The sequence below is a fragment of the Urocitellus parryii genome, chromosome 6 (genome assembly GCF_045843805.1).
Source record: "Urocitellus parryii isolate mUroPar1 chromosome 6, mUroPar1.hap1, whole genome shotgun sequence".
NCBI classification, from domain to species: Eukaryota; Metazoa; Chordata; class Mammalia; order Rodentia; family Sciuridae; genus Urocitellus; species Urocitellus parryii.
In genome coordinates this window covers 174689588-174716500 of record NC_135536.1, presented here as the reverse complement: position 1 = coordinate 174716500, position 26913 = coordinate 174689588, and the positions used below count along the sequence as shown (strand labels likewise).

The 26913-nt window shown below is 45.3% G+C and overlaps 1 protein-coding gene across 2 annotated transcripts; it reads right to left on the bottom strand.

Annotated features, from left to right (window-relative positions):
• Nucleotides 1-1236: 1236 nt before the first annotated feature.
• Nucleotides 1237-26885, bottom strand: Pofut1 (protein O-fucosyltransferase 1). Of its 2 annotated transcripts, XM_026402119.2 has the most exons (7): nt 26696-26885; nt 24987-25108; nt 20091-20273; nt 18523-18635; nt 9544-9736; nt 8023-8265; nt 1237-4601 (listed from the first exon to the last, which is right to left on the bottom strand). In XM_026402119.2, exons 1-7 carry the CDS (start codon nt 26826-26828, stop codon nt 4413-4415), a joined length of 1176 nt encoding a protein of 391 aa, XP_026257904.2. In that variant the 5' UTR covers nt 26829-26885; the 3' UTR covers nt 1237-4412. The 2 variants fall into 2 exon arrangements, with proteins under 2 accessions (XP_026257904.2, XP_026257905.1); XM_026402120.2 differs by lacking the exons at nt 1237-4601; nt 8023-8265; nt 9544-9736 and adding an exon at nt 11453-11531.
• Nucleotides 26886-26913: the final 28 nt, after the last annotated feature.

Genomic DNA, 26913 nt, shown 5'->3' with positions numbered 1-26913 from the left:
CGCTTGGTGGGACCTGGGGGGCATGCTAGGGTTCTTCTGTACTGTCTGAGATCCTCTACCCACCAATGTTGCTTCTGACCTGCCTCCTTGGAGATTGTTTTAGCAGGTCTGGGATTCCATACGTCTTACTTTTTCTTTCTTTTTATGGTTCTGGGAATCAAATTCAAAGCTTCATGAACACTGGGCCGAAGCTCTGTCACTGGGCTAACCTATAGCCCCATGGGATTCAGCATGTCTAACAAGTTCCCCCAAATGAGGCCACCTGCGGGTCCTATGACCACAATTTAAGAGGCCTTGAGCCATTGGCATTAAACCCACCTATAGGTGCTTGCCAAAAAAAAAAAAAAAAAAAAATTGCAGATTCCTGGACACTACCCACCAGTCACTTGGATTCTTCAGGCAAGGGTGGCTCTTGGAATTTGCCTTATCCAGCAGCACTCCAAGGAAGCTCTGGACACTGCAGTAGCACCTGTAATGTGGAAGTGAGGTATGGGGGTAAGAAAATCTGCCTTGAGGTCACTCTGCAAGTCAGGGAAGCTCCCTGTGGTTGGGGCCCTAAACTCTCCAGCAGTCAGGGATCCTCTACCTCCTCATCTGCCCTCAGTGTGAGCAAATCCTGCTGGCCTGCCCCTCAAAACACACAGGTAACTTTTAAAAGACTCCAGTAAACAAGCAGATTTGGGAATGGGAGAGTAATGGAACCAGACTGGTAAAATATTGATAATTATTAAAAATGTGAATTCAGTTTATAACTCACAATGTTTGGGTGTATGTGAATTTTCCCACAATAAATATTTTTATTTATCTTTGTGTGTGGTACTGGGGATCAACCCCATGGGTACCATACTACTGAGCTACACCTCCATTGATTTTTTAATTTCGAGACAGGGTCTGAGTTGCCCAAACTGGCAACTTGAGATCTTCCTGCCTCAGCCTCCCAAGTCACAAGATTTTAGGTGTATGCCACTATGCCCTGCACCTTAACACATATTTCAAATAAAGAAAAATCTTTACAAACAAAAATATTTTTCAAATTCCAATAGTGAGAAATTGGGAACATATTAAGGCCTCATAATAGGAAAATGGTGAACTTGGGCTGGGATTGTGGTTCAGCAGTAGAGTGCTCACTTAGCACGTGTGAAGCCCTGAGTTCAATCCTCAGGACCACATAAAAATAAACAAACAAAATAAAGATATTGTGTCCAACTACAACTAAAAAATAAATAAAAAAAAAAAGGAAATGGTGAACTATGGAGAACCTCTCAATGGAAGTTGATATAATTAATTTATTCAGGCTATGAACAGGGAAAATATGATATACTATTGAGTAAAAAAAGGACATTAAATTGTATATATTGCATGATTAAAACTATGCAGATTCATATCTTCAAAAACTGAATTATAAAAAATAATTTTATACATTCAGATTCTGACCATTTCCTACCTCCTTCAATGCCTTTGCCTCCTGGGAGAAGAGGGTGCTGGGGTTCCAGTTCAGGGGGGAAGAGCCCCTCGCCTCTCTCCTGTACCCGGGATCCAGCCCCACACCAGTCTCTGCTTTCACCCTTCCCCTCCCCATGCCAGTTCCAAGGGTCCTTCAAGAGTGTAGATCAGATCGTATCCTCTTCTGTCTCCAAGCCTGCAGTGGCTCTTCTCTCTCCAACTAAAGCCAAGTCCTCTGGCTATGGGAGTGGCACTGGATTGCTGCAGCCACTCAGCTACACCTACCGACCTCCTCCTCGTGGCTCTTCAGGAGCCTGTGTCCCCACAGGGCCTTGATACATACCATTTCCTCTGCTGGGAATATGCTGCCTCCAGGTATCTGGACACCTGTGTGCCTCCCCTCCTTTGTCAGCTATTCTTGTCTAAAGAATAGACTGCACCCCTAAATCCTTCATTTTTCTTCATAGCACTTACCAATATCTCCCAATATGATCACTATGTCTTCTACTTTCTTGAATGCAAATTCTTTGAGAAAAAAGACTATGTTGGTTTCTCGCTGCACCATTGTTCCTAGCACAGAGCCTGGAACATAGTGGGTGCTCAGAAAACATATGATGAATGAGAATGTCAAACTAAATAACTACCAGAGGAACCTGTCGACTTCACATGGACTTTGTTTCTTGGGCGACCTGGCAAACCCACAGCAAATGCCCACTGGAAATCAAAGTGGCCGATCTTTTCCAGCAGAGGTCACCACGGCACACACAGGGTAAAGTGCATTTGTGAACCGAGGGCAGCGGAACATGGTGGTGGCTAACAGAACTGGCTCTAGGGGTCAAATTTTGGCTTAATGCCACCAGCTGTGCAGCATTGGAGAAATTAAGAGAATTCTCTGAGCATTCATTTTTTTCCCTTATCCAGAAAGACAGGGTTAATACTAGTTCTTACTTCCCAGGGCTGGGAACTAAACAGGAGAATGCCCATAAAGCACCTGGCAAGCATGCTGCCTGGCACGGAGGAGGTGTGCATGAGAAGCAGCCCAGTTAATCCAAAGCTACGTGTGCCCCCGCATCTCTCAAGTTCAGTGTCTCTCATGCATATATGCTTTAACTGATCTGAGCCTCTCAACAACCCGTTGATTTTACCATTTTCTCACAGGGTAGGAACCTGGGTCAAAGAATAAAGCAAGTGCCCAAAGGCCAGAGCTGAGACCGCCAAGGGCTCCAGCACCTTTGCCTCCAGAGCACCAGATTACTGCCGACGCCCATCTGCGGATCCGGATGGCCCACTCTACCTGACTCTAGAGCTGTGCCTGGTGTGAGGCTGTGAACAGCAGATGAGAATGAACAGCAGAGTCAGAAACGGAACTGGCCAGCAAGCCACGGCATCTCAACAACCTGCTGGAGGCCGAGCGTGCACAGGCTCCCTTGTCTGCGCCCTTTCCTCTGGGTAAGGCTTGAGAGCAAGTCTGGAAAGATAAGCCATTTACCAGGGTTTAAAACACTTGACTGTTTTTCCAGGAGGGAAAACTACAAAAGCCTTCTGTAAAGTCGGGCAGCAATTCTACACAGCAAATGCTGACTTGGGTGTTAGAGATCTTCCTGTAATCTCTGACCCCTGACCCAGTGTGCCCAGGACAACAAAGCATTTCCTCCTAAAGGCAATCAGGGGAGAAGCCCCTGCATGGAGCTCTGGGCCACCTATCCAGGATCAGAGGCCACAGGTCTTGCTGTGGCATTTTATTTATTTATTTATTTTTTTAAATTTTTTTAATATTTATTTTTTCGTTCTCAGCAGACACAACATCTTTGTTGGTATGTGGTGCTGAGGATCGAACCCGGTCCGCACGCATGTCAGGCGAGCGCGCTACCGCTTGAGCCACATCCCCAGCCCAATTGCTGTGGCATTTTAGAACTACGAGGTCAAAAAAATCACAGGCTCTCAGGAGTCATGTACTGTGGAAATCGCAGCCTCTAGAGACAAAGAACCTCATGACCATAACCCCTTGCATCTCATGGCTTGGGCAGAGATTACATTCAATGGGAAGGGGCAAAGGTTGCTTCTAAACTGGGAATTCCAATGGTTTCTGGATCCTGGGCACCTTCTATGTGCCAGATGTTCCTTTGTGAAGGCTTTGTGTGAAAGCTCCCAAGCCACAAGGCGGGGGTCAGGGGAAGAACAAGCTTTGGACATCAACCCAAATTCTACCCATAGGCCCTTTGAGAGGGCAGCCTTCAGAGGATCCTGTTAGGCCCACGAGCCCTGACCCCAGTGAAGCACTGAGGTCCCCATGGTGCCAGGTTTGCAGCAGCCACCAACCATCAATTATGAGAGAAATACCATGATCATCAGGCTTGCTGGTGTGCTCTGAGCAGGGAACGTGCTGGGTGAGAGGCAGCAGCCCCCAAAGCACTGCAGAGTGCCTGACTGTTTACTCCCATTTGCAGTGTTTCTGATAGAGGAGCATACACACACCCCAATCCTGGACATGGCCTAGGAGGTGGGGATGACACTGGCTCTGGTTGGGCAGTGGGGATGGGTCTGAGGGCCACTTTTGGGGATACTTGGAAAAGTGGCCAAAAGACCCACCCCAGCCCTGGATCCATCCACTTGCTGTTAAGGTCACTTTAGGTATCTATGCTAATGGATTTCACTGACTTTTAAAAATAAAGGAGAGTTCTAGGGTGGCCATGACCTTGTATCAAAACTATAAAAATCCCCTTCTATAAAAAAATCTCTCAGCTTCCCAGGCTGTTCATCCCAGGGAGAACAAAGGAGAGAGGTTTGACTGCTCTACCTTTGTGAGAATTCCCAGGAGAATGGGGAAGCACGGAGGCGGGAGATGCCTCCCTGATACTGTTCTCCAGCTCTGGCAGGCAAGAAGAGGAGCTTGCAGTCCTGAGAGCACCTCTGGCTGCCAGGCCTGGCTGAAAGGATCAGCTGTGACTGGTGACGTTCTCCAGCCAGGATCAGAATTCATCCCGCAGCTGAGGGGGCCTGTCCATGCCGAAGAAGGACGACTGCTTTCCCTGGAGGTCTCGCTCCCGCTTCACAAAGGCGGTGAAGGAGGAGACACAGTTGCCAATAAAGTGGTCAGCTCTGCCAAGGATGTACAGGTCGATCTGGGCCACCTCAGGCTGCAGGCTCACCACCTTCACCTGCAGAAGGAAGGCAGAGTGCATCAACCTGGTGGCTGCCGGCCACAGGCTCGACCTCCTTCCCTAGGGAGGAATGGAGAGGATGAAGACCTGGGGTCGGTGTGAGGAGTGCAGCCCAGCTGCCTCCTAGGTGCCTGTGTCCTCCTCCAGGCCCTCCAGCCTCGGCTCGGAATGCCCCACTCTGGGTGCCTCTGCCCGGAACGCCCTTTTCCTCACCAGGGCTGGGAGCTCTGTGGAGTGTGTGCTTAGCATGCCCGAGGCCCAGGCTTCCATCTCCAGCATCAAAAGAGGGAAAAGAAAACCCTGAGCAAACTCTCAAGGCTCAGCTCATATTCTGCCTTCCTCATGAAGTCCTGGCCTGATGGCCTTCCCTCACCAAATCCTGGCTCTAAGAAGACAGTGCCCACCCATTCAGCTCTGCTACGTGGATGCCTCTCTCCACATACTCACTCCAAGCCCCAAGTCCTTTTCAATCTATGCCCAAGATTCTCCCCAAAGATGGATCCTTCCTTGAGGAGCTGCCCCACGCTCAGCCCAGCCATGACCATCCGCTGCTTGATCCACTTACAACAGCCTCCTTACTGCCTCTCCTGACCTGCTCATCACAGAACACTGGAGGAAATTTTTAAGATGCCCCTGCCCCTGCCCTTCCCCACATAATAGGTGCCCTATTGCCTTTCACAAAGGTGCCCCACATCACTGTACTCAGATCACCTTTCAGACTGTCCCTGACATCCCTTGAAATCTAGCAGCCAGCAGACGGCCAGGCTCCCTCCCTCCCCTTCTAAGGACCTTTCTCTGTCTGGGGTATACCCTCTTTTTTTCTCTTCTAGTACTAGGATCTGAACTCAGGGATGCTTACCATTGAGTTACATCCCTTGTCCTTTTTTTTTTTTTTTTTTTTTTTTTTGTGTGGTGCTGGGGATTGAACCCAGGGCCTTGTGCATGCGAGGTAAGCACTCTGCCAATGGAGTTATATCCCCAGCGTCCCCAGTCCTTTTTGAGTCAGGGTCTTGCCAAGTTGCCCAGGGTGGTCTTAATATTTTGATCCTCCTGTCTGAAACACAGCCTCCTGAGAAGCGGGGTTATAGGCCACTGTGCAAGGCCAGGGTATTAGCTTCTACTTACCTTTACTTCTCAGCTCCAGTGGCAGCTCCCTGGGGAAGCTCTCCCCATGGGCCAGGGCCATTTACTCTGGGCTCTTACAGAACCCCTTGGCTCTGCTTTGGAGCACATATCTCAGTTTGTGACTTTCATTCCTTAGTGATTCTCTGATTGATATTGTGTCCTGCACCTGACTAGGGCCGGAGCTGTGTCAGCTGGCTTTCCACTGCTGTGCTGGCCAGGTCCAGCCACAGCCTACCTCAGTAAACATCGGTGGTTGAATGGACAAATGATAGAAGGAAATGCCCACCCACCAGCACCCCCCACCCCACATACAGTTCTCTACCTGGGTCTAAATTGTGAGCCCCGGAGGGCAGGAGCACATCTTAACATCAGTATCCCTGCCTGAGCACTGGCCCAGCTTAATGGAGGGCAAAGGTTAAGTCAGAAGCAAGACAGGGATCTGAGCCCATGGAGAAGAGGGCTGAGGAGTGGGGAAGAAATGAGAAGACTGGCACAGGAACCAGAAATAGAAAATAGCAAAAGGCTCAAGGCGCAACAAACGCATCAACTCTAAAGCTCACAAAAAACTCCCTGGGACTCTCCAAATGCTTCAACTTAGTACAGAGGCGAGGGGGTGTGGGCTGAGATGGGCTGAAAGTGCTTTGCTGTTCCACTGAGATTTCTGATGTAACAAAAGCCATCATCTCACTGTGTGGATTGTAGCAAAGAAATAATACCAGTTTAATCATGGCCAAAATCCCCCAAGCAATTCCACTTACACCTGAAACTTACCCATTCTGTGTCATGGCTGCTATAATTAGCTCTGGGACCTCTTGGGTAAATTCTGTCCCTTCTCGGGACTTGGGTTTCCTCAGCCACAAAACGGAGGGGCAGGGTAAGACGCCTAATGTCTCCCAGCTCTGATCTTCTGTTAAAAGGGGGCTAGGAGAACAAAATGTACTGACCCAGCACTTCCTCCACGGCTGGAACTTCCTGTCTGTGTCATGGTTAAAAAAAAGGAGCCTGCTGAAAGAAAGCCCATGGCTTCCAACATCTGCCTCTTAGGGTCTACCCAGCATTTACTGTTTTCGTTCATTTAACGTCTTTTTTTTTTTAATTTAAAAAATACTTTTAATTGTAGATGGACACAATACCTTTATTTTGTTTATTAATTTTTTTTATGTGGCTCTGGGGATCAAACCCAGTACCTCATGTGTGCTAGGCAAGCGCTCTACCACTGAGCTGCAACCCCAGTTACTATAATTCAGCTATTTCACCGATCCATAGTTTCCCATGACCAGACTCTTCACTGCTACAGCAGGCATTTACCAGACACTTATGCTACTTATGCACATATTTCCTTAAATATACACAGCTTCCTTCAGCATTCACTAAGCATAAAAGAGCTTTCCTTTATTTATCAACCAACTATTTCTATTATTAATGAGAGCTAACTTTATTATTATTATCATCACTTTTTGGTGGTATCGGGGGTTGAACCCAGGGCTTCATACAAGTTAGGCAAGTGTTTTACCACTGAGCCACATCCTCAGCCCCTTTTTATTTTTGTTTTATTTTGTAACAGAGTCTCACTAGGTTGCTCGAGCTGGCTTCACACTTGGACTCCTCCTGCTTCCTGAGTAGTGGGGATTCTGATGGTGTGCCACTGCATCTGGCAATAGCCAACTATATTAAGTACTTATTTTGTAGTGGGAAACTTTTTCCTTCTACCTGATCTTTACATTTGTCCTATGAGACAGGTGCTATCAGTCCTATTTTATAGATTCGGAAACAGAAACCCAGAGAGGTCAAATAATGCTTGTGAGGCTGCTCAGTGAGTTAAATCCAATTCTTTGGCTCCAGAGTCTATGCCTTTAACCCCTCTGCTGTCCTGGATCTCTTCCCAGGACCCACTCTATGTTCTAGGTACTGGTGGCAATAAGGCAGGGTCTCAGCCTCCAGAGATCAAAGCACTTGGCTAGATATTGGGGAATACAAGAGTAGGGTTCAGCTCAGCCTTCAAGAAACCCACAATTCCTAGAAAGAAATACAACACATTTCCATACTAGTCTCAGACAGTCTAGAAAGTGCCATGAATACTCCCAACAAGAACCCATAAGCTACAGGAAGAGGGAAAGAATCTGCAGAGGAGATGTTCAAGCTGGGGTTGGAGGGAAGGGTAGGAATGGAGAGGAATGAGTGTTTAGGCAAGAGGCTGGTGGGGGGAGAACATGAAGCACAACATGGCAGCAGGGGGACCGGCTGGCATTTTCCCCATTCCCTCTTGCCACACTCCCTTAGGGCCCTTGCATACCTTCTCTTTGAAAAGCTGCTGGATCTCAGGCACATAACTCTCAGAGTCAGTGGCAATGTAGACTGACCGGGCGTTCAGCGCGCTCACCCAGAGCTTCACGGCCCGCCTGATTTCCTTCAGGTCTGGCAGGCACATGGTCATGGTCAGGGGGGCCGCTGTACTACGGCTGTAGCCCACACACTGTGGAGAGGCCATGAAGTGCGAGCCTGCAGTACCGTCCTTCAGCATGGCGCATGCGTTCTTCTGCAGGAGGGGTGGAGGCAGAGTTAAACAGCAACTGTCCCCAGCATCAAGAATTGGTAAGTAGAAAAGGACAAGCAGGAGGAGCCCAGCTGCACATTTTTTGGTATGTGGGCTGGGAAAAGACTCAGGGCCTTGTGCATGCTGAGCACATGCTGGACCACTAAGCTACACCCCCAGCCCCCCAACTGTTTTTTAAAAGTATGAAGGGAAGAGGGAAATGAATCATGGGAATAACAGTGATTATTTCTGAATGGTGGGATCCTGGTGTTGTAAAAACTTTTTTTCTTAGTCTTACGGGACATGGGGTAGAATAGTGAAGAGTGGTGTTGATAAGGGATAGGTTTATCTGATTCCTTACTTCAGTGGAAACACTTCTGATAGCTGTCAGGAGGTAACAATGTTTGCTGTGGATTCCAGAGAGATAGCCTTTATCAAGTTAAGGTGGGTCCGTCCATTCTATTCTTGGCTGGTTATGAGTTTTTGTTTTTAATCATGAATGGGTGTTGACTTTCTTTTATCAAATGCTTTATTATCCTCCACTGAGATCATCATGATTTTTCTTCTTTGGGTGTTAAAACCAGCATTTTACTGCTTTTGGTGAGGCTGGCTTAGAATTCACAGTCCTACTGTCCTCAGCAATTTCATCGCATTCCTGGGATAGATTTTATTTGAATGTTACTTGGCTTTACCTGCTGATATTTTACTTAGAATATGTGCACTTATGTTGATTAGTGAGAATGCCTATAATTTTCCAAGTTGACCTTATCTGAATTTGGTATTAGTGTTATGCTAGTTTAAAAAAAAAAAAAAAGCATCTTTTATCTTTTTTATCATTTTACATTCTAGGAAAGCACAGACAGGAGCTGTTCCTTGAATGTTTGGCTGAAACCACTCATAAAATATTCTGGCCCAGGGGCTAGGACTGTGGCTCAGTGGCAGAGCGCTTGCCTAGCATGGGTGAGGCACTGGATTCTATCCTTAGCACCACATACAAAAATAAGCAACGAAAATAAAGGCATGCTGTCCATCTACAACTACAAATTAAAAAAAAAAAATTCTGGCCTAGCTCCTGGCAGCTGTTAAAATGAGAGCTGGCTCTAGACTGCTCCAGAGTCACACTTCTGATGGGTGCTATGGTGGGATCATGGGACACAATTCCATAGACTTGGTCAAGTGAGCTCTCTCTGCCCTGGCTCGGACTTGGGGTCAATTCCTATAGATATGGCTGCTCAGCTCAGGCACATGTCAAGAGAGCCAGGGAAGGGAAGGGGAAGTTACCCAGTCAGAGCCAATGCGCAGATGAATGCCCACATAGGGCCGGATGAGGTGGGCACGGATCTGGGCCTCTCCCATCTTCACCATCTCGTCTGACCATACCACGTACTTCTGGAGTGACCTGTGTTCCTCCAGGACAGGGAACTGGGCCGGGGCCCCTGGCAAGGCGAGCACAGGATGTTCCTTTGCTGAAAATCTAGACGGGATGAGGAAAAGTCAGACAGAAAGTGCACAGAGAGCCTGCCTATCACCCCCACGGAGAAAAAGATGGTATTGCACCATGCCCCAGAGACCCTGAGGAGGCCCCTGTAACATGCAAGAAGCACAAGAGGTTGTGAAATCCCAACGGGTTGATAAGAAACTTCAGTGGTGGCAACAGGCACAATATGCAATACTGTCCCGCCGCACGGAATTTACAACCCTCTTTGCTTGTTTAACAATTAAAAATTTACAGTAGAGCATTCCAGCCTTTTATATGTCAAGCTGGCTTCCAATCTGTGGTGCAGTAATTCACTCCAGGGTGGGGTGTCTGGACCGAGCCTTTGCCCTTTTACCCACACGGCGGGACTGAGACGTGCAGCTGCTTACAGAGGCAACGGCTGGGTCACACTCACAGGGACTGTGTACACTGGATTAGATCATTCATTCAACACTTTTCAAATACTTATTGATTGCTTACTATGTGTTGGGATCCAGAAAGAGAGGCATAGTCCCTGCCCTCATGGGATGTACAAAAGGTCCCAGATGTCCCCATCACAACCTCCCAGGCTCTCTTTCCCCATTTACACCATACGTGTTTTGCAATTTTTCACATCTGTCTTTTCTGTTGGACCTAGGCCTGTGGAGACAGTGCCTCTGATACGCTTTGCAGAGCACCTGGCAAAGATAAGAGCTTAGTAAGCACATGCTGACTGACTGAATGAGGAGCAACCTATGTTCCCTCCTCAGCTAAACCCAGACTCCATCCCAGCCACATGAGGCAGCTTGCTGTTCCATGATCTGGCAGCACACTTTCAAACTCCAGATCTTTGTATACTGCTTCATCTTCCTGGACTACCTGCCTCTGCCGGCAAAACCCTTTTCTTAACATTAGGAAATAGGCACAGCCACTCTGGAAAATAGTTTGGCAGTTAGTTTCGTATAAAACTAGACATGCAATTACCACAGGACCCAGCAATGGCACTCTTTGGCATTTATGCCAAGGAAATAAAAGCTTATTTTCATACACGAACCTCTACACTAATGTCACAGCAGCTTTATTTATAACAGTTCCAAACTGGAAACCACCCAGATGTCGATCAACAAGTAAATGGTTCAACAAACTGGCACATTTGTACCATGGAATACTACTGCAATAAAAAGGAGTCAACTATCAACACAGACGACAACTTGGATGGCTCTTCAAGGGAATTATCCCAAGTGAAAAGAGCCAATCCCAAAGGTAACACACTATATGATTTCATTGATATAATAATGAAACGACAAAAGAGAGTAGAGAACCAAAACAGAAGAGATTAGCGGTTGCCAGGGGTTAGTGATGGTGTGTGTTTGGGGAGTTAGGCGGGGTTATAAGTTGACAAAACAAGGATCCTTGTGGTGATGGAACCAGTCAGTATCTTAACTGTGGTGGTGGATAATATGAACCCACACACGGGATAAAATTGCACAGACCACAAACACACAGAGGTGAGTACAAGTAAAATAGGAAATCTAAGTAAGAGAGGTGGATTGTTATCAATGTCAGTATCTTGCACTCCAGTTTTTTGTTTTGTTTTTTTTTTGGTATCAGGGACTGAAGTCAGGGGCACTCAACCACTGCACCATTTTGTATTTTATTTAGAGACAGGGTCTCACCGAGTTGCTTAATGCCTCGCTTTTGCTGAGGCTGGCTTTGAACTCACAATCTTCCTGTCTCAGCCTCCCAAGCCGCTGGGATTACAGGCGTGCACCACCGTACCTGGCTTGTACCATAATTTTATAAGATGTTATCACTGAGGAAAAGAGGAAAGGGTACATGAGACCTCTATATTATTTCATACAACTGCATGTGAATCTACAATTACCTCAACAAAATCTTCAAATAAAATTTTGAAATATTTCAAACCTTAAAGCAAATACAGAAAATAGCAATCCACATACCTATGACCTATATCAACAGAAACTAAAACTTTGCTTTGCTTCAGATTAAAAAAATACCCACCTAAACAAAAGCCCTATCCTAACATATTTCCCTTTCCCTCCCCTTCCCAGAAGATAATGTGTTATTATACCTGATTATACTTATCTATCTATCTACCTACCCATGACTTAGTTTCCTTATCTGTAATAGAGCTGATAACAGTTCCTACTTCATAAGGCTGTCTTTTGTGTGTGTGTGTGTGTGTGGTACTGAGGACTGAACCAAGGGGTTCACTGAGCTACATCACCAGCCTACTCCCCCCACCCCCTTTATTTTACAGTCCTGAGATGGAACCCAGGGCTTTGCACATGCTAGGCAAGTGCTCTACTACTGAGCTACATGCCCAACTCCCAGACCTTTTTAGGGCCTTACTGCGTCTTATTAAGTAACAGGCCATGTTCTAATTGCTCATGAAATTTCCATAACAGCCCTGTGAGGTAAGTTTTACTATTTTTTCTTTGGCAGATGAGGAAACTGAGGCACAAAGAGGTTATATAACGTGCAAAAGTCAAATAGCTAAGAATTGGTGGAGCTGGGATTTGAGTCTAAACAACCTCCTTCAAAACCTATGTTCTTAACTCCTAAGACTTCACTCCCTTCTCCCCACCCAGTCCAATGAGCATCTCAACATTTGAGTTTGTGACTTATTCTTTTGATTCTCAGGCCCTAGCACAGGCCTCAACACACAGTAGGTGCCATAAATACTTTCTGAATGAATGAATGAGAGAGTCAGTGATCTTATTAGAAAGACCAAGTCAGGCTGTCAGGAGCTGGAGGAGGAATATATTAATATTAATATACTAGCTAAAGTCCTGGCCCATACTAGGTCCTCAGATTAATACCTGAGGGTCAGGATTTTAGCTAAACTCCTTTCAGATATCACCATAAAGAATTTTAAAAAATATCTATTTTTTAGTTAAGTTGGACACAATATCTTTATTTTATTTATTTATTTGTATATGGTGCTGAGGATCGAACCCTGGGCCTCACACGTTAGGTGAGCGCTCTACCACTGAGCCACAACCCCAGCCCCCAACTCAAAGAACTTTGAAAGGAAAGCAAACATTTTCTAATCTTCCAAGGGACTGGATCATTAGGATAAAATCAGAATTTGAGCTGTCCCTGATCTCTTGGGAAAATCCTGCAACTAACCCTTGAATGTCTGACCCCTCTACATGGACCAGCACAGAGTTGCCCAAGTGGGACAATATCAGCTCTGACCCAACATGCAGCAAGAAGCTAAGATTGATTTGATTATTTGCTCTGAGGTCAGAGGATGTTGTCAGGAAAGCAGGCAGGAAGTAGGGTCTTGACTAGAAAGAAAATTGGACCGTTCCACATGCCATGCCCCCTGATATTAGCCCTAGGTCAGCCCTTAGCCTGGTCACTATCTAGCAGAAGGCAGCTGGCTCTAGGGCTCACTTCACTACTTCACCCATGTTGCTAAGATTCTCCAACAGGTCGGGGTTCCTCTCTGCACAGCATCAATTCAGCATACCTTTGTGGCTGGACATCATGCTGAGTGCAGAGGACACAGGGACATTAGAATGTCAGGGCCAAGGGCTGGGGATGTGGCTCAAGCGGTGGCACGCTCGCCTGGCATGCGTGTAGCCTGGGTTCAATCCTCAGCACCACATACAGAAAAGGATGTTGTGTCTGCCAAAGATTTAAAATATATATATATATATATATTGGGGTTCTCTTTCTCTCTCTCTTAAAAAAAAAAAAAAAAAAAAGAATGTCAGGGCCTTGCTTTTGATGTCCCTGCCAGAAAGGACTACCTTCTTTCTAGCTCTTTGCAAAGCTGGCTCCCTCTCATCCTTCAGGTCTCAGTCTGATTTCTCCTGTTTATGTCCTCTTGGGGAGGGTGCAGGCTGGGAGAATGACATATTATGTATCTTTATAAGAATGGTTCAACAAGGTATCCCACAGCCTCCCAACAGGAAATGTACCATAAATACCTGCTGAATTAAAGCTCTGCTGTGGTATTCATAGACTCAGAACCAGCAGAGCTGAAAAGAACCTCAGAAATCACTTGGTGGGAGAGAATTATCTGTCTTCTTTTCCTATAATCCAACTTTCAGCTAGATACTTGGAAGCTCAAAATAAAGACATTTCTCCAAATTTCTTGCAGCCAGGCATGGCTTATGGGTCTTTGCACTAGTCAGTGAGATGTAAACAAAAGAGTTACAATGAATTTTTAGGAAGGCTCCTTAAAAAGGCAAGGCTATCTGGATGCAATGGTGCAGGCATGTAGTCCCAGCTACTCAAGAGGTTGAGGCAAGAGGATTGCTTGATCTTAAGAGTTCAAAGCCAGCACAGGTAACACAGTACGCCCTCTTTAGTGGGGTCAGGGGGAGGGCAGGGCTTTGCCTTTCTTCTGCTCCTTTTGACCTCCAAGTTGCCTGGAATATGATGTGTGATGGCCAGAGCTTCATCTCTCATCTTGGCCCAGGAGGTCATACTGCAGATAAAAGCTAGTAGGACAGGGCTGGGGATTTGGCTCAAATGGCAGCGTGCTATCCTGGCATGCGCAGGGCGCTGGGTTCAATCCTCAGCACCACATAAAAAATAAAGATGCATGTCCACCGAAAACTGAAAAATAAATATTAAAAAAAAAAAGCTAGTAGGACAAACGAGTAGAAAGACAGGAGCCTTATTCCTGATGTCACTATGGAAGTGCCACCCTGCCCTGGACTGCACATTCCAATACTTCATTTACTTAAGAACAGTAAACTTTATGTTAGTCTGCAGTTATTTTTGGGTTTCCAGTTACATGTACCCTAACTTAAGTCCAATATGCCTTAAATCTGTGGCCCACAAAGTACTTTTACTTTATTTGGAGGCCTGATATACAAGAGAGTTAAGTACTGGTTGAAGGTAGTGGACAGGAGGAACTGAGCCCTTCCAACTTGGTCTCTGGGGGACCCTTCTGGTCCCCACAACGGCTCTGCAGGCAGTTCTCAGGAACTCTGAGGATTGTTTGGAAACCACTGATCTACTCGGTGGGGACTGATCTTGCTCACCCCTTCCTTTTATAGATGGAGCACTGAGGCCAGAAAAGGGCAACAGCTGCCCAGTCATACAATGAATCCAGGTATAGCTGCACCCTTGCTACTCTACATTCTATCTTCCATCCCCAAGGACAATTTTTTTTTTTTTTTTTTACAGCAAGCAAGTGTCTGCTTACAAAATAGTTAAAATAAAATACTCTCTCACACTTGTAAAACTGATCATCCACAGGCTCCTAACAGTTTGCCTCACAAAGGCCTATAAAGTACTGTACAGTCTGGCCCCTGCTTTCTTATGTGGCAGTTCATCCATCTATCTGTCTATCTATTTCTTTATGAATTATACAGGGGATTGATCCCAGGAGTACCTTACCGCTGAGCTACATCCCCAGCCCATTTTTTTTTTTTTTTTTTGAGACAGGATCTCACTAAGTTGCTGAGGGTTTTACTAAAATGCTTCAGCTGGCCTTGAACTTGAGATCCGCCTGTCTCAGTCTCCTGAGTTGCTGGGATTACAAGCATGTACCACCATGCCTGGCTCTTGTGTGTCGAATAAAGATTGCCATCAAAACCAGGCATGGTGGTGTGCAGCTATAGTCCCAGGTACTCAGGAGGCTGAAGTGGGAGGACCACTTGAGCCCATGAGTCCAAAACCAGCCTGGACAATATAGTGAGACACAAGACACTAAGACACCATCTCAAAACAAATAAAACAAATGAGCAAAATAACATTCAAGAAAAAAATGGCCATCAAAACTTTGAATCTCCTCCCATAGGTGAGTTCTGTGTTCCTCACAATTTGACAGCAGTGACACTGTGCAGGTTGCCAGGCCAGGCATTAGGGAGCCAGCGGTTTCTACTTTCTGTCTCTTGGGACACTGCCTGAATGCTCCCTCTCAGAAACTAGTTCTCATGCTGTAAAACCTCAGGCCACAGGAGAGATCATGTATACACAGGCTGTGGATGGTCCCAGCTGATCTCCCTGGTGATACCCAGCATCATCATCAGTCAAGAGTGAGATGTGGCCACGTAACTGAATCAAGCCTTCAGATGACTTGAGTCATGGCAGCTGACTGCAGCCATAAGAGAACCACATGCAAACACTACCCAGCGAACACAAGAGTCCATCAAGAGATGAATGGAGCCAGGCACCGTGGTGCACGCCTGTAATCCCAGAGGCTCAGGAGCCTGAGGCAGGAGGATTGCAAGTTCAAAGGAAGCCTCAGTTGTGGCTCAGCAGTAGAGCACTCGCCTAGCATGTGCTGTGTTCGATCCTCAGCACTCATTAAAATAAAATTAAGGTACTGTGACCAACTAAAACAAAATATTAAAGAAAAAAATAGTAGGTCTCAGTAACTTAGCAAGGTACTAGGTAACTTATTGAGACCCTATCTCAAAGTAAAAAAAAGACACTAGATGTGGCCTAGTGAAGCACCACTGAGTTCGATCCCCGGTTAAAAAAAAAAAAAAGAGAGAGAGAGAGAGAGAGAGAGATGAATGGACATGCAAAATGTGTTATATACATACAAGCAATACTACTCAGTCTTAAAAAGACTGAGGTTCTGACATGTGCCACAATACTGATGAACCTTGGAGACATTTTTCTACATGAAATAAACCAGACACAAAAAGACAAATACTGAATGATTCCACCTATAACAGGTTCACAGAATAGGTGATTTTTTTTTATTTGTTTGGTTGGTACCAGGGATTGAACCTAAGGATACTCACTCACTGAGCTACATCCCCAGCCCAATTTTGTATTTTATTTAAAGACAAAGTCTCACTGAGTTGCTTAGTGCCTCACTGTTGCTGAGGCTGGCTTTGAATTTGCAATCCTCCTGTCAGCCTCCTGAACTGCTGGGATTACAGGCATGCACCCCACACCTGGCAAATAGGTGAATCTGTAAAGACAGAAAGCAAGTTACCAGGGAGTCTGCTACTTCAACCTTTGTGACCTCAGGCAAGTAACTTCACTCCTCTCTGCTTCCATTTCTTTATGTGTTAAGCACAGATGACAATATATCCTGTAGACTCATGGAAAGATTAAACCCAAGTCAATACATTTGAAGACTTAAGAACAGTACCTGGCACATTTTAAGCATGAAATAAATATCAGCTCTTATTATTTCTTTAAGACTTATATACACAGCCAGGCTCAGTGACACATGCCTACAATCCCAGAAACTCAGGAGGCTAAGCCAGGAGGATCATCCCAAATTCAAGACCAGCCTAGGCAATTTAGCAAGACTCTGCTTCAAGCTGGGTGTGGTGGCACTTGCCTGTAATCCCAGCAACTCAGAAGGCTGAGGCAAGAGGATTGCAATTTCAAGGTCAGCCTCAGCAATGTAGAAAGGATCTAAGCAAATCTGTGAGACCTCTTCTCAAAATAAAAAAGTAATGTTGCTCAGTGGTTAAATACTCCTGGATTCAATCTCAAGCAGCACCGTCAAATTCCTCAAAATAAAAAGGGCTGGGGATGTAGTTCAATGGCAGAGTTCCCCAAGTTCAATCCCCACAATGGGGGAAAATTTTTACATACAGATCCTAGAAGCCTACGCAACAGGTCTATGACCTTGAGCACATTATTTAACTTCATCAAGCCAGTTCAGACCTGTACAATGGAAATTGAGGGCTGGGGATCTGTAGCTCAGTGGCAGTATGTTTGCCTAGCATACGTGAGGTCCTGTGTTCAATCCCTAACACTAAAAATTTTAAAAAGTGGGGGGACTGATAATAGCCATTTTATAAAATCTCATATAAAAAAGGCACATGAGAGCTAACTTTGGCTGGCCACTTATTATTTGCTATGCATTTTTGCTATGCATCTTCTGTGGTAGGAGAAGATACTGTCACTACTCTTTCCACTGACCCAAGGAAGAAATTGGAGCCAGAGAGCTGGAGTGGCTTTTCCAGAGATTCCTGAGAAGGAGGCTGAGCTGTGTCAGAGCTTTGGATTGTCTTACTCCTGACCCTGTGCTTGTTTTCTACATCTGTCTACCTCTGGCCTACTGAATGCCAAGTGCTATGACTATGCCTGAATTCATATGTTCCTCTCGTCTCCTAACCAGCCTGACTGCTAAGACCAGGCTCTTTCCTGCCATGCCACAGTCCATACCCTGAGTGAGTTATCATCACCAGGACTAGATTACAGCTCCCCAGGGTGGGGGTAGAGGGGAGAGGGTTGGGAGTGCTGGATGCCCATGAGCCCCATGTCCCTCCCTGACCCCACCATTTCTGCCCCTTCATTTTTACACATTACCTGTGGCTTCTAAGTACTGACTCACACATGACAAACGCTCTATAAATATTTCACAGCCTCTGCCTGTGCCCTGCTAACCTATTTTTTCTTAACAGGGCCTACTGGCATACAATTAATAAAGCATATCTAGTAATTATCAGGATGACATCACTTCTCAGTCTGCAACTGAAGCTGTTCTCTAAGAGCTGTTTCCAATTTTCACCTTGTGAAGAAGAAGGCACAGGGGAGTGATTCTCACGCCCGGAGGAGGAAATCGAGATGCATGTGACTGCACAATGTTCTTTTTATGACATCCCTTATCAGCCAATAAACTCTTGCTCAACTTGTGGCAGGTCAATGTCCCACTGTGTCAGGCTTTGAGATGGGAACAGATCGCACAGAATCACAAGTTCACAAGTTCAACAGACAGAGTGCCTACACCTTTCATCTCATACATCAGGGTGGAGTAGAGGGGAGAGGGTTAGGAGTGCTGGATGCCCATGAGCCCCATGTCCCTCCCTGACCCCACCACTGCTGTCCCCTCAAAGTACCTCTGAATCCATTGTTCTTTGTAGGAAGCGCTGAAGGAAATGCCTGTAAAAAGTTCCGACTTATTGAAACTCACATGAAACTGATCCCAGAATGGGCCAAAGGGGTTTCCTTCCTGTAAGAAAAGAGTAATGGAAGACTCACTTGGGAGACGAAGGAAAGACTATCCAGGGATGGGGTTAAGGAACTGTAGGGCAACCCTGGGTGCTCTGACTCAGGATGAAATACCCTCTTAGGATGGCTCCCTGGGCTGAGGGCTGAAAAGAGTTGCTTGGTTTCCATTCCAGTTTCCAGTAGGAAATATTCTCTAGTGTTTGATAGTCTTTCCCATTCACAAGTCAAGTTCCACTACCCCTGAAGAACTGGTGGGCCCAAGGAGGAACAGACCTTGGGATTGGATCCATGGACTAGAGCTTCAGTAGACTTTCAAGACTGGCTAATAGACCACCCTTGTTTTCCAACATGGAATCCAAGGCTCAGAGAAAGTAAGACACATGCCCAATATCACACAGCATGTGAGGGCATTGCTGAAGCTGTAAGCTAGATCTCCTTTCTCAAATTTCATGGTTCTGCTAACCACTCTCCCCAAACTGCAGCATCCATACTGAATGATAGATCTGGGGATTATTTTATTCCCAAAGTGCCAGAAATTTTGCAAATTTCTACTAATAAAATATGGCACTTCTCATCTACCTTCTGAGAGGCAAAAAAGTCTTCAAGTTAAGAGGATGGACAAAGAAGCCAAATTATCTGGGGCTGAATCCCAGCTCTACCACATCTGCTGTATGACTTTGAGCAAAATTTTGAACCTCTTTGCCATATTCAACATCCTGTCTATGTAATGGGTATATCATTAGTACTTTCTTCATGGAGCAGTTTGAGATTAAATGAATTAATACGCACAGAACTCTTAGTATGGCATCTGACATAATGAGGATTAGTTATTATTATTGATATGGCACCTTACACTTCACAAGCATTCTTATACCTGGCCGTCTTGACATTTTCTGAGAAAGAAGGAACAGAGACTAGCATTTCCATTTTTTTTTTTTTAAGTTTCCTCATTTGGCTGTTTTTTTTGTTGTTTTCAACGGACCTTTATTTTATTTATTTATATGTAGTGCTGAGAATTGAACCCAGTGCGTCATATGTGCTAGGCAAGTGTTCTACCTACCAGTGAGCTACAACCCCAGACCTAGCATCTCTATTTTGTAGGTAGAAATTAAGGCTCAAAGAAGCAAATTCTGGACAAGGTGACACTGCTGATAAATGCCAAAAATAAACCTAAATCTCCATCTTCTATTCTAAGCCCTTCTGGGACCCTCCCCTACACAACGTGCTACTATACAATCTCAGGAGTCCAGTGGACATAGAACAGGCAGAAAGGGCCCCCAAGGGGCTGGGGCTGGGGCTCAGTGGTGGAGCACTTGCCTAGCATGTGTGAGGCACTGGGTTCAATTCTCAGCACCACATAAAATAAATAAACAAATAAATAAAGATATTATGTCCATCTATAACTTGGAAAAAAAAGATAAAGAAAAGAAAGGGCCCCCAGGCTCCCAGGACCCACCTTCATGGGGCACGTCTTCTTATCAGGGCTTCGCTGTGCTGCCACCTCAAAGCAGTATGCCACCCGCTTCTCGGGGGGCCAGTGGGTGGGAGCCAGCTTCTCCATGAAGTCCTCCAGGCTGATGACCCGATGGTAAGCCTGGAGGGGCTCCAGCTTGAAGTACTTCTGGTAGGACACATGGAGCTACGGGGAAAGGAGGGGCAAAGGTCCTACCTCAGTGTTCCAGTTTAGAGACCTTAACTAAAACCATACACTCCTAACTCCAGACACTGCAGATTACGTGACAATGAACAACTTTTGTTAAAAGACACCAGAATAGGCTCAAGACATAGCTCAATAGTAGAGTACTTGCTGAGCATGTGTGAGGCCCGGGGTTTGATCCTTAGCACTGAGAAAAAGAATACTCAAGTCAGGACAGAGACTAAATGGGGGATGAAATCTGCAAATTCAAAAGTGAATAGTAGTATCCCTCGTGCTAAAAAATGACAGCTGATCTATATGACAAATAATGGGCAAAGGATAGAGGTGAATAACTCACAGCAAAGGAAACCCAAATAGCCAATACTCTCAACTGATGTGCAACCTCACCAATAATTAGGAAAATGCAAATTACAGTTATGAAGAGACATCACTTCTCGCCCAGGAGGCCAGCAAAACATTTAAATGCTAACACTAATTGTAATAAAGGATGTGGGAGTTAGGCACTCTCACACATGGCTGGCAGCTGACCTGTATATTTTGGACAAACCACTTTGGGGATGCAAGCTGTCAGCATTTTAATTCAATACAATTAAAATGTTCCTTCTACTGTTAGGTATTTGCCCTGGAGAAGTTCATGCACTTTTCACTGGAGTTGAGTACAAGGATGCTCAATGATACAGTGGAAGAATAGGGAAGAGCACAGAAATTACACCCAATACACTGAATCTATGGAGTGGCTGCCTCTGGGGGTGGGGAGAGGGACTGGGATTCGCAAAGAGGCCAAGAGAAGTTGTCCTACACCAAATTTATCTGCAATGCTTCATTTCTTATATTAACAAAAAGAAAAAGTGAAGCAAAAAGGAGACAGTATTAATGATCACTTTTAGCAGTGATATATGAGTGATGGTTGTATTCATCTTTGTATTCTTTTTAGATTAAAAAAAATTAAACACCATGGAATAAAACTTGAACTTCATCCTATTGGTCAGGGTTTCCTAAACATGTTGCACTAGTTCAGATGGATAAAAGGTTCTGTATAAAGGAGCTCCAGAGCTAACGAAGCCAAGGAAATGCTATTTTAAGTTGCTCCTTTATTGCAGCAGGTCTTTTTAGGGCCTTAAACATGCTAATGTGCATTGTGAATCTGAAAATTTTGGGGGATAAGGAATTAAGAATATTTCCCAAACTGATTCAACTATGGCACCCTTCTAAGACTGGAAATTGGAGTTCCAATGAATAGATTTTAGACACCTTAGCTATTAGCAATGATAGTATAGCTGAAGGATTTTTTTAATATTCATTTTTTAGTTATAGGCAGACACAATACCTTTATTTTATTTTTATGTGGTGCTGAGGATCGAACTCAGTGCCTCATGCGTGCTAGGTGAGCGCTCTACCTCTGAGCCACAACCCCAGACCCAAGCTGAAGGATTTTTTCAGCACAAAAAAATATTGAAAGATCATTCTGGTGGCAGAGGAGAGAGGAATTAGGAGGTTACTGCAATGGTCTTTTTCTTTGTTCAAGTATCATTCAGCATGCACTCACTGGGCAGCTTCCACACATTTAAGTGAAAGATGGAGCAGCTCAGACAGATCAAGATGCAAAGGAAGGTGAAACAGGGGTTGTATGTATGTACATAAGGAGAGGCACAAAGGGGAACGTTTAGGTTCCTGGCTTGGCATCCAGGTGAATGGCGTGGCATAAAATAAGGTTGGGATTACAGACAGTGACAGGTTTGTGGGGAAAGATGCCAAGTTCAGTTCGGGCTATGATCTGAGATATCTGAAGGACATCCAAGTAGACTCAAGGGTCTAGGAGTCAGAAATTCAGGCTTGTGATCAAAGAGTGTTAGCCATACATAAATTGGATAGGTACATGGAAAACAGTGAAAGCCATAAGAGTCAACAGAAATTTATAGCAAAGCAAATAATGATAATAATAGCAACTACTACTTATTGAGTGTTGATTTAGTGCCAGGTATTACACTCATCACTCTACAAGGATTTATTCATCAATTCTACCACTCCAGTATACTTATAAAGAAACCTGGGCATACAGAACCTAGGTGACTCATCTGACCCCACAGAGCTCGAAAATAGAAAGAGGCCACACACCAACAACTAAACAGTGGATGGAGAGAGGTGCTCCCAGCACAACACAAAGAGGGAAATGCTGACAGGTCAGGGCTGTGGCAGGAATCAGTGGTGTCCTGGAAGCCAGGGGAATAAGAAATTTCAGGAAGTAGAGAGACTCACAGGAAGTCAGGTGAGATGAAGACTGAGAAATAAACCCTGGATTTGGCAATTCTGAGGTCCCTGGTGACCTCAGTGAGAAGAGTCACAGCAGAGAAGGAAAGCCCACTTGGGGCAGGTTGAGTAACCCACAGAAATAAAGGAAGTGGAGACTCACAACTGGCCAAGACCATAAGGAGACAGCAAGCAAGTTAGAGGGAGGTGGATGGGCAACATCTAAAGGTAAGAGTGAGGAAAAAAAAAACAAAAACAAAAACTGAGAACGCTGACAGGTCCCAGAACTGAGAACTTCTCGTGTCCTAGGTTCTTCGCATTGAGGAGCTCAGGTGACTCTAAGGAGGAGGCAGATGACAACATCCCAGGCATGGTACCATCATTAACCCATTCAGTTTTTACACGGGATATAGGGACAGTTATTACCAAGCTATTTTAAAGAAGAGGAAACTGGTTGGGCTGTGATGCATGCCTGTAATCCCAGCAACTTGGAAGGCTGAGGAAGGAGGATTGTAAGTTCAAAAACAACCTCAGCAATTTAGTGAGGCCCTAAACATCTTAGTGAGACCCTGTCTCAAAATTTAAAAAATAATAATAAAAAAGGCTGGGGATGTGGCTCAGTGGTTAAGCACCCTGAGTTGAATCCCTGGTACTTAAAAAAAAAATGAGGAAACTGAGGTACAAAAAGGTACCTTGCCCAGGTCACACAATTAGTTAAGTGGATAAGCTAAGCTCTGGTCTCAGATACTCCGGCTTTTAATTTCAATCCCTCCAGGGCTTGGCTATAGCACCATGGTAGGATGCTTGCCTAACATTCACAAAGCCCTGGGTGTGGGCTGGAGATGTGGCTCAGCGGTAGCGCGCTTGCCCGGCGTGCGTGCGGCCCGGGTTCGATCCTCAGCACCACATACCAACAAAGATGTTGTGTCCGCCGAGAACTAAAAAATAAATATTAAAAAAAAATTCTCTCTCTCTCTCTCTCTCTCTCTCCCCTCTCTCACTCTCTCTTAAAAAAAAAAAAAAAAAAACAAAGCCCTGGGTGTGATTCCCCATCACTTGTAAGAGGGGTGGAAAAGGACTGGAAATGGAAACTCAAATTCCTGTATGAAAAATGGAAAATAAAACCTGTGGGACTCAGGAGGCTGAAGCAAGAGGATCACAAGTTCAAAGCCAGCCTCAGCAACTTAGCAAGACCCTAAGTAACTTAGTGAGATCTTGTCTCAAAATAAAAAATAAAATACAAAGGGTTGGCTCAGTGGTTTAGTGCTCCTGGTATCAATTCCTGGTATAAAAAAACAAAAGACCAATCTATGCAGAGAAAAGGCTTTATAAATAAAATGTAGTGTTTTGTATATACTTAGTGTTATTTCTATTAAAGTTTTTTGTCAACTCATTAAATACTAATTAAGTTCCTACTGTCAGGCCCATGGGATATGGTGTGAACAAAGGCAGACATGGGGTCATTAAGACACAAAGATAAGCCAGGAATCAGAGGATGCTAAGCAGACCATGCTGAGGGAGTCCCCTGATGGGATAAGAGGCAGTACTGCAACCAGAATACTTGGGGTTGTGGTCTTGGCCTCAGTTTCTTTCTTTCTTCTTCTTCTTCTTCTTTTTTTTTTTTTTTGTACTAGGGATTTAACCCAGGGATATTTAACCACTAAGCCATATCCCCAGCCCTTTTTTTATTTTTTGAGACAGGGTCTTGTTAAGTTGCTTAGGGCCTTGTTAAGTTGCTAACACTGGCTTTGAATTTGCAATCCTCCTGCCTCAGCTTGAGAAACTGCTGGGATTACAGGCATGCACCACTGAACTCAGCAACCTCAGTTTCTTCTTCAAAACTGATAATTATATCCATCTTTTTTTTTTTAGGGATTGAACCCAGGGGTACTCAACCATTGAGTCACATCTCCAGCCTCTTTCATTTTTTTATTTTGAGACAGGGTCTGGCTAAATTGCTGAGGTTGGCCTTGAACTTACCATTCTCCTATCTCAGACTGGGATTATAGGCATACACTATTGTGCCCTGCACCCATCACCTACTAATGGGAATGCACAGATGGTGGAATCAATCAGGACTAGAAATGGAAACTTTAGGTCTCAAACTCTGAAGTCAGACAGACATGGGTTTAAATTCTAGGTCTACTACTCCTATAAGCTGTGTGACCTTGGGCAAGTTACCTAACCTCTCTAAACCCCAGTTTCCTCATGAGGATGAGAGGTGGGAGAAATGAGCTAATCCTCATGCAGTGCTCAGAATAGAGTCAGCACACAGCAGGTACTGGAAAAATGTTAGCCATTGTTATTCCAGGGAAAAAGAGTTCTGAGTAGAGAGTAAGACAAAGTCAGAGGAGTAGGAGGTAAAGCCCAGAGGACTTGGAGGTCAAGCAGAAGTCAGCAAGACTGAGGAAGCGTGGACAAGGGCCAAGGTCAGTGGGAAGTACTCACATTGGTGAAGGGAGGTTTGTGATGCTGGTACTCAATCCACGGAGGTACAGCCAAGGTGCGGTTCAACAACTTTGCAAATGCCAGGGAGCCCAAGAAGTGATCAGCCTGGTTCCCAAAGCGCCCTGGAAATGGTATGTTGTGGCTAAGGTGAGGCCTCGGGCATCAAGGACATTGGGCACCCAGGGATGGGGAGAGCCAGGATACCAAGGAGAGCTAGGAGAGCAAGTCGGACTCCTGAGTCTGGCATTCAAGGCCCTATAGGTTCTGCTCCTTAAGCCTCAGCAACTCCAGATTCCCTGCTATTTCCCCCAACATAACTCTACAATTCTCACACTACCCCTATCCCTAAGATCCATTCACAAACCCCCACCCAGTTGCATTCTCCCAACTTGGATGTTTCTTTTTTTCTTTTTTTAATATTTATTTTTTAGTTGTAGATGGACACAATATCTTATTGTATTTTATTTTATTTTTTTTGAATGTGCTGCTGAGGATCGAACCCAGGGCCTCACACATGCTAGACGAGCTCTCTACCGCTGAGTCACAATCCCGGCCCTTGGATTTGAGTTTCTTCAATTCTTTTCCTCAAATGTCTTTTCTCATTTCCTGGCTTTTCATACTGGCTGTTTTCTCAGCCTGTGAATGCCTCAGGTGGAAGGATTGTATCTGATTTCTTTTGCTATCCCCAGCATGATCTCCATGCTAGGATATAGGAGCAAGCATGGATAAGATCTCTCCCCTCAAGGCACTCAGTGCCGATGGGGAGATACTACACATGAAAACAAATACATAATGATGACTTTTTTAAAATTTCAAGAAAGAAAGGATGATGATGGAAACTAGTAAGGAGATTACTTGGGTAGAAATTAGTCAAGTCCTCTCTGGTGACATTTATGCTGAGACCTGGAGGATAGGAAGGAGCTGGTAGGGGAAAAGTGAACCGGAGGGCATTCCTCACACACCTGGGTGTGAGGAAAAGAAAGGCTGCAGCTGGAGGGTTAGGAGAGAAGAGAGTTGTGGAGGTGAACAGCAGTCGACCAATTAATGCAGCTGCCCAAGGGCCATGGTCAGGAGCCTGGAGGCCATTGGAAGATTCTAAGAAGGAATTACTTTTACAATGATACTTCATTCCACTGAAACTGCACTCTTCGCTGGCCCTTAGATTCTTCCTTACACTGATCTCTTTTATTTTACTGTAGTTTTCATTATCTTTGAAAAAATCATGTACTTACTTATTTTTCACGTTTATCTTCTACTGTCTATTTTCCCCATTTAAAACACAGCTCTAAAAGGGGCTGGGGTTTATTTGTCTCATCACCTCCGTACTCTCAGAACAGAGAACACAGCCTGGCACAGAAAAGGTATCCCATAAATATTTGTTGAACGAATGAAAAAAATCGCTTGGAGCTAGCATGGATCAGTGACATCAGATCCTGCCCCACTAACTCCATTTACTGAACTCCAGGCTGGCTTAGACCTCGAGTAAATGACATAACCTCTCCCAGCCTCAGTTTTCTCATCCATCAAATGGAAAGGTGGACACCGTGGCCCCCTGTGCCCTCGCAAATAGGGCAGAGGGGAGAAGCGCAGACCCTGCAACGCTCTGGGGATTTCTCCTGGACCTGTCAAGGAATCTGAGCGCCTCAGAGGAGTGGCTGCTCTCCCGGTCTCAGTTTCTCCATTTGAGCAGAGAGCTCGGGAGGCCTTACCCATGCAGGGGCAGTAGAGCAGGTAACCGGCCGGGTCCCAGGAGCCCGTGGGCAGCCCGGGGAGAGGCAGAAGCAGTAACAGCAAAGACGCACGCAGTGCCAGAGGCCGCAGCGCCCGCGCGGCGGCGCCCATGTCGGCTCCAGAGCCGGAGCGCGCCAGGGAGAAGCGGAGGGGAGGAAAGGAGGGGCGCGAGCGTCCGCCCCGCTCCCGGCGGTCC

Excerpts from the sequence above, each read along its gene's own strand:
- Pofut1 (XM_026402119.2), bottom strand. The coding sequence starts at position 26,828 with ATGGGCGCCGCCGCGCGGGCGCTGCGGCCTCTGGCACTGCGTGCGTCT. Across the intron at positions 20,274-24,986 it reads ACAAACCTCCCTTCACCAAT|CTCCATGTGTCCTACCAGAA; the intron begins GTGAGTACTTCC and ends CTTTCCCCGTAG. Across the intron at positions 18,636-20,090 it reads AGAAGACGTGCCCCATGAAG|GAAGGAAACCCCTTTGGCCC; the intron begins GTGGGTCCTGGG and ends CTTTTCTTACAG.